Source organism: Harmonia axyridis, chromosome 6 (assembly GCF_914767665.1).
Source record: "Harmonia axyridis chromosome 6, icHarAxyr1.1, whole genome shotgun sequence".
NCBI classification, from domain to species: Eukaryota; Metazoa; Arthropoda; class Insecta; order Coleoptera; family Coccinellidae; genus Harmonia; species Harmonia axyridis.
Genome location: NC_059506.1, coordinates 24,474,718 through 24,490,279, shown reverse-complemented (window position 1 = coordinate 24,490,279; position 15,562 = coordinate 24,474,718). Strand labels below are relative to the sequence as shown.

At 35.3% G+C, this 15,562-nt stretch overlaps 1 protein-coding gene across 1 annotated transcript in view; it reads left to right on the top strand.

Moving 5' to 3' along the window:
• Window positions 1-5,100: 5,100 nt before the first annotated feature.
• LOC123683284 (calpain-9-like) overlaps window positions 5,101-15,562 on the top strand; it is a 191,879-nt gene continuing 181,417 nt past the window's right edge. Inside the window, exons 1-2 of the mRNA XM_045622219.1 lie at window positions 5,101-5,254; window positions 13,753-14,125. Of these exons, the coding sequence (XP_045478175.1) occupies window positions 13,852-14,125 (274 nt within the window). The 5' untranslated portion in view covers window positions 5,101-5,254; window positions 13,753-13,851. The remainder of the gene's footprint in view (window positions 5,255-13,752; window positions 14,126-15,562) is intronic.

Genomic DNA, 15,562 nt, shown 5'->3' with positions numbered 1-15,562 from the left:
TGTAGTTGATTGAATTTTAGACCTTTACATTTTTATTTGGCGCAAATTCTGAAAACCTTTCTAGTATCCATAGAAACAACAGAAGAGAGGTGAGTCCGGTATTCGTGTCATTTCTTCTCAAAATTTCGGATGTACATAGATTTGAGGTGTAGTGAAAAGAAATCTTTTATTTTTGAATGGAAAAGAAGGCTTTAATTACCGTTTTCGGTTAACGTTGTCGTAAGTGATCCACTTTTCATCACCAGTCATCAACCGCTTCAAAAATGGGTCTATTTTGTTGCACTTCAGCAGCAATTCGCAGATGGAAATTCGGTTCATGAGGTTTTTTTGCGTTAACTGTGTGGTACCCATACATCGAGCTTTGTTATCGAGACCAGCCTTATGCAAGTGGTTCCAAATGAAGTTTTGTGCAATCTTTAGTTCTTTGGCAATCGAAACAGTGCCTACATGACGGTGAGACACACCAATGTCTATTATTTCATCAATATTTTCAACAATTGGACTTCTAGTATAGTGAGTGGTGCTGGTTCTTTGATATAGAAATCACCGGAACGGAATTGACGAAACCAAAATTGCGCGTAATGGCTGTAACGGTATCAGGACTATAAACACTATTTACATTTTCAGCCGACAGGCTTGCATTTCATCGTTTATCGAAGGAAAACTGTAAAATATAACGTATTTTTTCTTCGGTTCTGTTCATCTATGATGCGCGCTCAAACTGACCTAAATCAACAAATCACAAAACTGTCAGAAAAGATTTCACATCTTTTTGACACCATCTGATGGAACGCGAGATACAGATATAGTATATCCAAAGTCACTTGAACTAGTCCATAAAAACGCTTGACCATAGATGCCCCTTCGAAGTGGATACTGTGGATACCAGGGTTTATTTGAAAGTATTGTTAGGCAATAAATTCACTGTCCCCAAAAGAATTTCTGGAAATTTTGACAACCCTTGTATATCTAATTGAAATATTCTGGCTTCCTCCAAGTTACTTTGGATATACTATAACTAATGCCTTCTGTTACAATGAACACTCATAGTCAAAAACTTCATGGCTTATGACTCGCTATAGCCAAACAAATAATTCTTTTCCATCAATGTCATTTTATTGTAAATTGTCTTTAGCACACGAAAAAGTATGAAAAGTTAATATGCATGCCTGGAAAGTTATTGATTTTCCTCATTCGAATTATGCATTACACAGGGTTTTCCAATAAGAAGTTCCATTCAGTATATATCATTATCTAGGCAGCCGTCATTTTAAAAGATGTTATTTCTTGACACTTGACAAATGACAAAAATCTTTTTGGTCTGTTAAAGTTAAACTGTTCCGACAAATTAGTGATGAAAAGAATATCAGTTTGTTCTCCGTCAAATAGAAGCGGTTCATCGTATCAAAAAAAAAAACTGGAAAACCAACTTACTTTTTCCTGTATAATTTAAGGAGAGACGAAGTTTTTCCTTGTCAATTTCAATGAGTGGGAAAATTTGTTGCTTTCGCAAAAAACTCTGAAAGGCAGGAAAATTTAATGAAAATTCGAGATTATTTTAGTCTCGTAAGTATATTCTACAAAGTTATTTTATTTCCTCGAATTGAACAAAAAAACTTTCTTATTCAACAAGGAAAATCTCGATGTTTTTAGAACTGAATTTGATGATATTCATCGATAGTTGCCTGCTAGGCTACCATCTCACAGATCAGCTCGATTTTGACTTAGAACTATTTATAATCGATGAAAATAATCCAGAATCACTGCTTCAAACCCAATCATTTCAGTCCATTCTTTGATCAAAATTCAAAAATTACATTAATTTTGGAGAAAAATTATTCCCCAGAATGAACATACAAACAAGTTATTCGATGAAAAAAAAACTCATCCACATATCCAAGTCGTGAAAAAGAATCACTTCTGTTTTATAATATTAAAAAAAAATTTTGAGATGCATAGATGAAGAAGAATAACAGAAAAAGGTAACAAAATTAATATAGTGATACATTTCGATAATCTCTTAAAATATTCCAATACACAAAACTATTAGTGAATTATGAGCTGAATGAAATATTTTAATGAACTTACCAGTGCATTCCATGAATTTAAAAATCTGCAACTCCTTACATTATCATAATTAAATACATACAGGGATATGAATTTCTTCACATTAACATATTCCGAGGTTTTAATGAATAATTCAGTTAATATACTAGGAGCTTTTCGAATAAGGTACAATAAAAAATGTCCTAGGACACCTATCATTAGATAATTACCTAATATTCAGCTATCTTATGGATATTTTCCTTGTGGAATTCAATTATTTTTGTCGTTTCCTTGCTATAAAACAAACATACTGATAGAACATAACTACATAAAAATAACAAATCTGCGTTAAAATCTGCTTATATTATCATCACATTAGGCAGCAAGCATTTCAATCACAATTTCGGTATTATTCGAAACTGTGGAAAGATACCAGTCAGGAAGAATCTGATTAGGAATGCAGAAATAGAAAATTCACTTCATCGATCACCGAAAAGAGTCATCTGGAGAGTGAAGGAAACACCTTAAAAAACCGTTATTGTAGCTGTTAGATAATGTCACATTGAAATTCGAATTAATGAGTGATTTTGAATTAAATCGATAAATTAGGAACTAACCGTTTGATATTATGATGAAAGAAGTGAATACCTCAACTTCTTCGATTTGGGATCATTTAACCATGATTACAATATTTGTAAAAACTGTAGTTAGTAATAATATACGATATCCTGAGATCAAAATATTTTAATTGAAGAGAGCAATAAAGACATATAAAATATTTGTTGATCGTATTTTTTATAATTGAAATTCAAATTGAAATTTTTTTTTTTGGATTCGTGAATGAAACTAAAGCCTATTTTCTTGCAGGATAATGTCGCTATATTTGCGAAAAATGAGTAGAGCATTCACGAGGTTTCGTTTTGAATAACCCTCTATCCGTATAGCTATCACTTTTGTAACTGTCGTGTTTTGACATTTGATAAAACTACGCCATAACTGAAAATAGAACGATACGCTTCTACAACACACTGAAATTGTTAAAATTCCCTACAAATATGATAAAAACCTTGTTGTCACTGTTCGAAAAACTAAAGCACTTTTGGGTCGTCGTGAAACGCAGTCTCGGCTGCTAATGGTGAAACTGATGGAAAAATTTGAGCTATTCGCAGAAGTTAGTGATGTGAAGAATCGAAACCGAGTGAGTCGCTCAAGGACAACTGAAAATATACCCAGGTTTGTCGATTTCTAGTCGATTTTTGGAATTAGGATATTATGATAAGATAATGTTTTTTTATGGCCGGAATTTGAAGATTTTTATGTTTATTTCCAACAAGACGGAGCTACGTGCCACACAAGCAATAAAAAAATCGCAATTTGTGAGTCAACACAGACTTTTTCCTTTGGAACCATGTAAAAAAATGCTTCACAATCGATTGAAGAGCTCAAAGATATAATTCGTGCAGTTATCGAAGACTTACAGACGCAAATGTGCAAATTGGTCATGGGAAATTTAATGAAAAGGATATGGTGCTGCAAGCGTGGCGGCCATTTGGCTGATATAGTTTTCCATCGTTAATGGCATACATTTATTTTTACACTTTTGATATCTCTTTAGATATTGGTGTTCAACTTAACTTCCGACGTTTTGCAATAGATAGCTAAAGCGGTAAGTGGTAGTCCAAATGAATAGATCTTAGTTGTCATACAATAAGATTAGGTAATTGTGAACATAACGCCATCGAAATATTAAGTTATTCTCGATTAAACATGTCAGTTTACGAGCCAAATTCACGTTTTTTGCGGAAGAATTCAATTTTCTGCTTCAATATAAAGAAATCTGGGGCTCATCGAATGCTCTCAAATACCTATGGTAAGGCCGCTATTAGTGGAAGAACGTGCCGAGAGTGGTTTCAACGCTTCAAGAACGGTGATTCAGACGTCGAGGAACAGCATGGCGGTGGAAAAGAGAAGGTTTTCGAAGATGCAAAATTGGAGGTATAACTTGATCAAGACTCGTGTCAAACAGAACAGAAATGCACAGGATCATTGAAAGTGACGCAGCAAAATATTTCAAAACGCCTGAAACAAGGAAATTGGGTGCCGTATACGAGTTGAAGCCGAGAGATGTTGAACAAGCGTTTGTTTGCTTGTGAAGAGCTGCTTGCATGGCAACGATGGAAGGTATTTCTGCATCGCATAGTGACTGGAGACGAAAAATGGGTTCATTACGATAATCCCAAGCGCAGAAAATCATGGGCATATTCAGGGTTCCAAGGTCATGCTCAGTATTTGGTGGGACCAGCTCGGCCTTGTGTATTATGTGTTGTTAAAACCGACTGAAACAATCACAGGCGATCGTTATCGTACGCAAATAATGTGTTTGAGCCGAGCATTGAAGAACAAACGGCCGCAATACAACGAGAGACATGCTGAAGTGATTTTACAGCATGACAATGCTCGACCCCATGTTGTGAAAGTGGCCAAGATATACTTGAAAACATTGAAATGGGAACTCCTACCCCACCCGCTGTATTCTCCAGACGTCGCTCTTTCGGACTATCACTTGTTCCGATCAATAACACACATTTCAATAAAGCAAGGAATTTCGAAGAAAACGGCGGAAGCAAAGTTGTACGCCTGTGAATATACTTTTTTTTCGAATCAAAAGTAAACTTCTCATTGGAAAACCTTTTTAATGATAAATTCTGAACTGCCAATCCAAAATACACAATTAGAAAAATTTAACATAAGCTGTAAATTTGAACTGAAATAGAAAAACACGCAAATGCACCAAAAAACCGTAACGATAGCCAAATTTCCAGCATCGTTTGCTGAGACCGTTAACCGCTACACCTAAAACAAACGTAACCATCACACACTAAACGAAATGACAACCGGCTCACGTAGAAATTACGTAAGACCGCATAAAATCCGTACGTTTTTCCTGTGTGGATCTTCCTGTCACTTCCTACCACAGCTTCCACTCGAGGAGAGCAGCAGACTTTTTTTTCTAGCGGCGCGCTGCTCCGAACCGCGGTCTACGAAATTCAAGCACCAGTTGAACCGCGGTGTTTCTTCGAGCTTGAGCTGTTGCTGGCACGTCTTCCGCGAGCGTTGTCACGTGCGTTCTCGGAGATTGTTTACTCTAGTTGCGTACTTGTTGGGAGCAACTCGGATTTATTGGATTATAACGATTGTTTTCGACAAGGTAATCTTTGTTGTGTTTCGGGAATGTAGGGATGTTTTCATACTTTAGCGCATTAAAAAATCAAATTAGGAAACCACTAGCTTGATGTCAGGAGCTTTCGAGCGCTCGTTCGTTGTTGCACCCTTGAAATATACATCATTTTTTACGATTCTAATGACTTTATTAGCTGAAAGTTCTGCAGGAGGCTGGAAGTAGTATTTCTCCATACAGACGAAATATTTCAACTGAGTATGAACGGTTCCCTCTGAACTATTAGGTTTTTTCTATATTCTGCTAAAATTTTCCATGTTTCTGGTGATGATATCTACGCCAAATTTCGCAAAATATATAATTGGCATGGTTATTCTATTCTTTATTGTGTTTCGGGATTTTTTTTGTGTTTCGGGATTATTATTGTGTTTCGGGATTATTATTGTGTTTCGGGATTATTATCGTGTTTCGGGATTTTTATTGTTTTTCAGAATTCAAGGAATGTTTTCATTGTTTAACGCATTAAGAAAACAAAATAAGAAAAGAACTGCCGTAAAGTCTGGAGATTTCGAGGGGTTCGTTCGTTGTTGCGCCCTTGAAATCCTTCATATGACTTTATTAATTCGCAATTTTGCAGAATGCTGGAAATTGTAATTCTCCATACAAACGAAATATTGCAACTTATTCTGAATGGTTCCCTTTGAACTATTAGGTTTTTTCTATATTCTGCTGAAATTTTCTATGCTTCTGGTGATGCTATCAACGCTCAATTTCATAAAATACATAATTGGCATGTTAATTCTATTCTTCATCGTGTATAGGGATTTTTATTGTTTTTCGGTATTTTAGGAATGTTTTCACTGTTTAACGAATCGAGAAAACAAAATTAGAAAAGCACTGGCGTAAAGTCAGGAGATTTTTAGTGTTCGTCGTTGTTGCGCCCTTGAAATCCACAAAACTTTTGAAATGGATATGGAGGTGTGAGGATTTTTTACGATTCTGATGACTTTATTAGCTCGAAATTAGGCATGAGGCTGAAAATTTCAATTCTTCATACGAACAATTCCATATTTCAACTCAGTCTGAACGGTTCCCTATGAAATATTAGGTTTTTCTATATTCTGCTGAAATTTTCTGTGCTTCTGGTGATGCTATCAACGCTCAATTCCATAAAATACATAATTGGCATGTTTATTCTATTCTTCATTGTGTATAGGGACTTTTATTGTTTTTCGGTATTTTAGGAATGTTTTCACTGTTTAACGAATCGAGAAAACAAAATTAGAAAAGCACTGGCGTAAAGTCAGGAGATTTTTAGCGTTCGTCGTTGTTGCGCCCTTGAAATCCACATAACTTTTGAAATGGAGATGGAGGTGTGAGGTTTTTATACGATTCTGATGACTTTATTAGCTAGAAATTAGGCATGAGGCTGAAAATTTCAATGCTCCATACGAACAACTACATATTACAACTCAGTCTGAACGGTTCCCTATGAAATATTAGGTTTTTCTATATTCTGATGAAATTTTCCATGCTCCTGGTGATGCTATCTACGCCAAATTTCGCAAAATATATAATTGGCATAGTTATTCTATTTTTTCTTGTATTTCAGGATTTTAATTGTGTTTCGGGCGGTCGTTTGTTGTTGCGCCTTTAAAATTCACGTAACAACCTATTTAAATGTTGGTATACCGATTTTTCACGATTCTGATGACTTTATTAGCCTGAAATACTACAGGAGGCTTGAAATTGTAATTCTCCATACAAACGAAATTTTACAACTTAGTCCAAAATATGAAGTTGTTTCTATATTCTGCTAAAATTTTTCATGCTTCTGATGATGCTATTCCGTAAAATACATAATTGGCATTGTTATTTTATTTTTTTGTTGTATTTCAGGATCTTATTGTGTTTCGGGATTCCTAATGTGTTTCGGGATTTCTATTGTGTTTCGGGATCTAAGGAAAATTTTCACTGTTCAACGCATCAAAAAATAAAATTAGGAAAGCAATGGCGTAAAATCAGGATCTTGAAATGGAGGAGGCTGGAAATTGTAATTCTCCATACAAACGAAACATTACGACTTAGTCTGAACGGTTCTCTCTGAAATATTAGGTTTTTTTCTATATTCTGCTAAAATTTTCCATGCTTCTGATGATGCGATCGACGCCAAATTTAGTAAAATATATAATTAGCATGGATTTCCCATTTTTTATTTCGTTTCGGGATTTTTATTGTGTTTTGGGATTTCAGTAATGTTTTCACTGTTGAAAGCATCAAGTAAACAAAATTAGGAAAGCACTGGCATGAAGTCAGGACCTTTCGAGCATTCGTAGTTGTTGCACTCTTGAAATCCACATGACTGTTTAAATCTAGGTGTAACGATTTTGAAACGATTATGATGACTTTATTAGTTCGAAATTAGGCAGGAGGCTGGTAATTGTAATTCTCCTTAGAAACGAAATATTACAACTTTCAGTACCGATTAAGAAAATAATTCGAAATAAATCATTTTGTTATCCGAAAGATATTCTGTGGTTCAAAGGGTTCTTAGATCAGAAAAATTCAATTTTTCATTATGTTAAATCTACTGAATTTTTTGAATAACTCATTTTATCGATGAATTTTATATGCCCACATATAACATACATATCTTATACGCACAAAATTCCCCTGGAACAAATGCGCATGAATAATACAATCAATTCTTTTGATGTTCGATTCGTCATATTTTGAATGGGAACAATAACTTTTCCAGGAAATTCGTTGTTTAACTTTTTGAATAGGTTGATAAAAACATGTTGATTCATCCGAATTGTTGTTTCATTCTTCGCTGAACGGTGAAATAATAAGAAAAACAATACTTCGATGCAAATGAATCTTCCTGAACAGGTCATTCTGAAAGAGGATGGATGATTCAGAAGAGAAATGGTTTCTGAAATTGTCTTTCAAACAATTTTCAGTTTCGAACAATTCATTCGTAAATAGGAATACATTTGTTTATTCGAATCATTTTTGTGTGAGTGTTGTTAGAAAAACTTACCTGAAGAATGATGAAACAATCTGTTCCCTGAAAAATGGGAGCACTTCAAAACAGTGTAAAGTTTGAAAGCTTGTCTCCAAATCGATCGTTTTATCATTTCGTCAGGTACTAGGTTGTGAGATAATGGTTTGAAGGTTTACATGATATTTTTTGAAAATATTACATCAATATGAATTTCATATAGGAGTACAAAAGCTCCTATTTTTTCAAAGCCATCTGTGTTATCAACATTTTACCAACTCACTGTATCTCGATCCAATGAAAAAAAGCTATCAAATGTTTCTCAAAAACTATCATGTTAATCATAATGGGGACTGAAGTTACTCATGATGAAATTCTCACGAATCGTTGATCTTCCCTGGACTTTCACAGTCCAGTAAGCCCTCAACAAAACACAATCTGCATTCACTCGATCATAGTTTTTTATACAAAGTATCTCATCGTCATTCAAGATTGATTGTGCTAATTTGAATATCTGATGGAAAATATCATCACGTGTTCAATTGATGATCCAAGGTTATTGCAATTTTTTCACGATAATTTACATGTTTACTTCTCTAGTTTGTCTCCAAATTGATGGAGCGTGATCGATGTCATCAAGTACGGAGAAAATTATTTACTTTCGTATAGTTGTAACGAGTATCAATTTTTTATCGCATTCAATAAAAAATGATATAATAGGTCAATTGAAAAGTTCCCGTTCTACCATAGAAAAACACATTTTTTTGGCAAATTTGACATAGTTGCCTTCGAAGGCGGAATATTACATAAATGAACTCTATAATACTTTAGAGTTAATTTTAAAATATTAACTGTGCACAGCAATCCAGCGAATATAGCGATCTTCCAGCTTTTCGATACCATTTTTGTAGTACGATTCGTCTTTCGCTTCAAATTAGGCCTCAGTTTTTGCGATTACTTTATTATTGGTACTAAATTTCTTTCCAGCGAGCATTCTCTTGAAATCTGAGAACAGGAAAAAGTCGCTGGGGGCTAGATCTGGCGAATACGGTGGATGCAGATGCAATTAGAAGCCCAATTCATACAATTTTGCCATTGTTTTCATTGATTTGTGACACGGCGCATTGTCTTGATGAAACAGCACCTTTGTTTCTTCAAATGGGGCAGTTTTTTAACGATTCAATCCATAAAACGATCCAACAATGCTATATAATTATCGCTGTTGATGGTCTGGCACTTTTGGAGGTAATCAATGAATATTATATCTTGCGCATCTCAGAATACTGATGCATTAACCTTGCCAGCTAACTCTTGTGTTTTCCCCTCTTTGTATTCGGTTCATCGTGTGAAGTCCACTCAGCTGACTGTCGATTGGACTCCGTAGTGAAATGATGGAGCCATGTTTCATCCATTGGCACTCATCGACGCAAAAATTCAAGTTTATTGCAGCTTCAAACACTGCTCAGAATCATCAACACGTAGTTGATTTTGATCGATTGAGAACTCGCGCGGCACCTCTTTTGCACACAGCTGTCTCGTGAACAAATATGCATGAATGATATGATGTACACGTTCAGATATCTTCATAACGTCTGCTATGTCGATCAACTTCACCTTACGGCCATTAAAAATAATTTCGTGAACTTTTTTGATTTTTTCGTCGGTGACACCCTTTTTTGGGCGTTCACTGCGTTCGCCGTCTTCGGTGCTCATTTCATCACCTTTAAACTCTGCATACCAATCAATGATGGTTGATTCTCCTGATGCAGACCCCGGAAACTCTTCACCAAGCCAACCTTTTGCTTCAACTGTATTTTTTTCCCTTCAAAAAGCAATATTGTATTGAAACATGAAATCTTTTCTTAAATTAAAAAACTAGCTACACTCACAATGCAATATCTCGCAAACTAATGGTCGGTCTGCTATCGAATTTAGACACGTATCGTTTGAAGGTTGGAACCGAGGTTGAAACTTAATCAAAATCATATGGATTTAATACTAGCACCGCCATCTGTACATCAGATCGGGTTCTTTTCAATTGGCCTTATAATTCATCGTTATTCATTCATCTGATTATAATATATCGCAAATAAGCACCTTCTCTATACAGATAAAGTATTGTTCTTCATGAAATAAAGTTTTTTCATTCATCTCAAGTCAGTCATGAATTCTTATTTCTTCATATTGGGCCCAATCGAGCAAAATTCAATACGTATTGTTTTTCATCCTTCTATGGAATCATCATGCTTTCAACTGCAATGCTCCAGTGGTTCATAAAAATACCTATCCATCGTAAATAACGGTTGTTACGTTGTGCATTAATGGTCAACTTGTGTTGATACCTTAATCACAAGTGGAATTCATTGCTCGATCTTTTCCTTGAAATTTGACGTACGTATATGTGCTACTGAAAGGTTAATATAAAACCTAAGATCACCACCCCTTATATCGTAATTTATAGGTTTTATCGAGGGTTCTTTTTAAGTTGTGAATTCTTTCATTCCCCTATATTCATTGGAATATAGGGGAATTGAAACATACAGTATTAAGGATTTTTATACTCTTTGTTATCGATCATAATCAGGAATCATAAAACATATAGAATATTATTCAAAACGTGAAACATTCAATCACATACAATTCAACAACAATTTCACAAATTTAATATATTCATCATTCATTATCAGGTAAAAGGTCAAGTAAATTTTTACCGTCATATAGAGGGTTCTGTCGTGAACGTGTCACGTTTCATAATATTTTTCATAAAAAAGAAGTTTTTCCTAATTAGTGGATATATAAGGAATATTTCCAATGGCCATTGAATCTAGTATCACCAAAAATGTTGCTCCTTGGATGACACCCATGGTAAAAAAACCTACAGGATTTCGTGAATTATAAAAGGCGAGATAAAAGCTATCTAGATTAAGAAGAAAGAAAGCTAGTTTTCTGAATCGGTCCGTGGGTTCAGTGAATTAGAATAATAATAACAATGAACATTTTATTCTCCACAAATTATACATTTCAATACAATTAAATTGAGGAACATCAAAAGGAAAGCCAAAATACAAATAAAATATAAGAATATATATATATGAAATATTTTTCGAAGATACGTATAGGCTTCAAATGTAGAGGTGATACTTTAGTTACCAGTCGGTTCTAAGATCCTGAAGGATTTAATAACTACTTTTGTCTATATTAAGCCAACAAAACTTATGTCCTGAGACCAAAAATTTCTGTAAATCCAATACTCAGTTATCTTCCAAACTTATTTTGATGAATTTTTACGCCAAAATGCACCAGATGTTAACGGATGTTGTACTCCCCTTTCTTGTCTATACTGCAAATGCCTGCATGAAGATTTGACCCTCGATAACTTTGTCACATATCTTTACCAGGACTAGGTTTTCACGCAGGTAGCTATAGCTTCCCACGTTGTGATGTTGGTTGTTGCCCGAAAACTCATTGGGTCTTCTTACGGAAACCACAAATGGACGGCTGGCTTCTGTTGTGGACTCCGTTTGGTTGTTGTTTTTCTTCAAGTGTTGCTCATCTAACACTTTTTCAACGTACTGATGAGGGCCGAAAGCCCGAAACACGTGTCTACGGTTAACACCTCTCCTAAAGGCCTGTCCAATATTCTTTTTCCTTGCTGCATTAAGAATGTATATTTCCTATCAGCTTGAAAATAATTCAAAGGAAAACTATCACACTTATGTGATAGCATCCTTAACCTTAGTTAAGGATGCTACGATGCTGGTAAGCTCATTGACTTTCGCCCCATAAGAATATGCCGAGAGTATTCGAGAAAATGTTGTTCAAATATGTCTATTTATCACTGATTATAACATTCTCACTCCCAGACAATCAGAATTCAGGAAAAAATTTAGTAGTGCCAACCTTTTACTTAATGTCACGGATAAAATATTCAGGGAGAGAGAGTTCATTGTTCTTACCCTTTTATATTTCGATTATATAATAATTTTATTCAAACTCGATTGGCTGGAAATTTTTTTGAATATTTCCTCAGTGGTAGGTTCGAGAATTCCCTTTTTGGTCTGGCGTCTCTCAGGGTTCGACATTGGGAACTATACTCTTTATGATATATGAAGGATTTGTATGAGGTAGTCATTTGTCATATTATCATATTTTTATCATTATCATTATCATATTATCATATTTTTATGCAGATATGCCAAATACGCCGTTCCTTCCAACTATCAAGCATTCATAAAGCAATTGAAAAGATTTATTCAGATTAGTTATGTACTCGCATGATTCAATATTATTTTCAATAAGTGGTTCTCGAAACATAATGTTCAGCAGATAATGTTTGAAATTTTCAATAATTGGTTCTCGAAACTTGATGTTCAGCAGATAATGTTTGAAATTGAAAATCTGCCGATTCGAAGGAATCTAGTAAAATGTATGATTGCAGATTGAGTTTTATCGTAATTTTTCTTGCTGAAGAAGTCATATCTTGCTCTTTGCCACTTAAACCGAAGTCGATATGTTTTAAACCTTATTTCTCACAAGTATCTATGCGAGACCATGGTGTTGCATTACAGTTTCACACTTTCATACCCTTGTTTGGCTACTGTTACGGAATACAAACTGAAAAAATACAAAATTCATGCTTTCCAATTTATATTTAGGCTACAAAAATACGATGGGGTCCCTAAAAAAATCGATTACCTCCGGTGGTTAGGGATTTATATTTTATTCAAGTGTCAGTTGGCAGTGTCCGGATACCTGGCTCATCTCAGCCTCCATATTTGGGGGATGAATTGGCTTATTGTTACGATCTGTATAATATTCAAGCTGGTCACATTCTCAAAACAGTTAAAAATTCAAAAAGAATATGAAAAAAGAAAAACCTAATATTTACGTTATTATATTCACGATCAGGTTGACATTTTCCATATATGTACCAATAGAAGAACTATTCCAAGTATCTTGCGAATTTTTGTGTTTATAGCGTAATCTAAACCACAGAAAATTCAAGAGGAATATTGAAAAATATTACTGAATATCTTGGTGACCCTGCAACCGATACAGTTGTGCATCAGAAGTTATCTAATAATTCCTTGATATCAGATCTGGCCTTGTTGAGATTTTGCGAGGAAATTAAAAACAATCTTGAGCTTCACATGAAATTTGGTATATTTACCTCGTCATAAGAATCATTTCAAATTAGTAAAACACTAATGAGATGTCTGTAGCTCTTGAGCTTTTGCGTTAATGCGCCAACCATACCCTTGAAGACCACAGAACAGTATATAGGTATATATTGTTATTATTGCACCTGTTGTGCATGGTTTATTGTACCTTTGTCTTTGGAAATAAACATTATTATTATTATTATTATTATATGGTTTCCAAGAGAACAATTGGCACCCTAATGAAGGAGCTCTATAAAACTACCAGAATTCATCTCAGTGCTTTTTTCATTTTTCAATTGAATAATAAAACATCGAGTGTAGGTATTATGTTCTTTTTTTCACTGAGGAATTTTTTTTTTCAGATAAGGACATCAAGACAGTGGAGTTCGGTTTGTGTGATTGTGGAAAACCATGTGATATTCGTTCTACACTAGTGAACTTCAAAGTGATACGAATTCATTATGCCTCAACAAACAGTTTTGCGCCATACACATCTCTCTAATGGACATCTGACGAATGGTCATATACCAAATGGTCATGCTGGTCACAATGGACAAGCAGTCCATAATGGGCATGTCAACCATAACGGACATGCCAACCACAATGGTCACGCTGGTCACAATGGGCATGCTGGTCACAATGGTCATGCATTCAGTAATACCAACGGACATATTCAGCAGAATGGCCATACGCACTACATACAGAACGGACATGCCAAAAGCAATGGTCATATAGGTGAGTTTTTTGTCTATAATGATACCGCCAATACCGGGCATCTCAAGTTATTGTATACAGGCAACATCTAGCTAATTTGATAAAGATAATACAAAAATAAAAAATTGCTTTGAATAACACCCACGTACCTTTCCAATGATGTATAAAAAAGGTTCCTACATTTGACAGCCCTGTGGTAGCTACCCTTGTGTAGAAACAATAATTCAAGTAACGGGTGTTTTTTTTCGAGGTATATAACTTTAAGTTGGCATTACTTTTCAAGATGGCGACCGATTTAACAGCTGTGAGATGATTTATTCACAGTTTGGTTTGGCAACTCATCATGAATATACTCACGCTTGAACAACGCTTGCAAATAGTGCAATTTCATTTCGAAAATAATGGTTCTGTGCGGTATCGCGCACTACGTCCATTTTATTTTGTTTAGCGATGAAGCGCACTTCTGGTTGAATGGCTACGTCAACAAAAAAACTGCCGCATTTAGAGTGAAGCTATTTATTAAGTGTATGTCGAAACACCTTTACATCCAGAAAAACTGACTGTTTGGTGGGCTTTATGGGCTGGTGGAATCATTGGTCCGTACTTCTTCAAAAACGCTGATGGCCAGAACGTTACAGTCAATGGTGATCGGTGAAGAGCCATGATTACTAACTTTTTCATTCCTGAATTGAACAACAATGATTTCCAGGAGCTGTGGTTCCAACAAGACGGCGCAACATGTCACACAGCTCGTGCCACAATCGATTTATTGAAAGACACGTTTGGTGACCGCCTAATTTCACGTTTTGGACCTGTGAATTGGCCTCCAAGATCTTGTGATTTAACACCGCTAAACTACTTTCTGTGGGGCTATGTAAAGTCATTGGTCTATGCGGATAAGCCACAAACCCTTGACCATTTGGAAGACAACATTCGCCGTGTTATTGCCGATATACGGCCATAAATGTTGGAAAAAGTCATCGAAAATTGGACGTCCAGATTGGACTGAATCCGAGCCAGCCGTGGCGGTCATATACCAGAAATCATTTTTAAAATGTAATGCCACAAGATTATTTTACGGATAAATAAAATTCATGTCAATCGAATAATCCATCATTGTTTTATTGCAATTTAAAGTTCTATAGCTCTAAAAAAGACACCCTTCACTAAAGGTTTTCTAGGTAAATCTCGAGTTACAAATAAAATCGACTTATCAACAACTTCACTTAGCGCACAACGGACCTGCTTAAACATGTAACACACATAAATCATTGATGTGATTGACCACAGCTGCCTAACAACGTAATAAATATTCTCGTGTTGTAGCTCCTAACTGCATTTCTTCTTGAATGATAGCGAAATATTTCAGCCGCTTGAGATGACTTAAGCCCCCTCTCTGGTTCAAGAAGACTCGATGTCCGAGCTTCTCCTACAAGAAGCGGATGGTGACACTTTCCT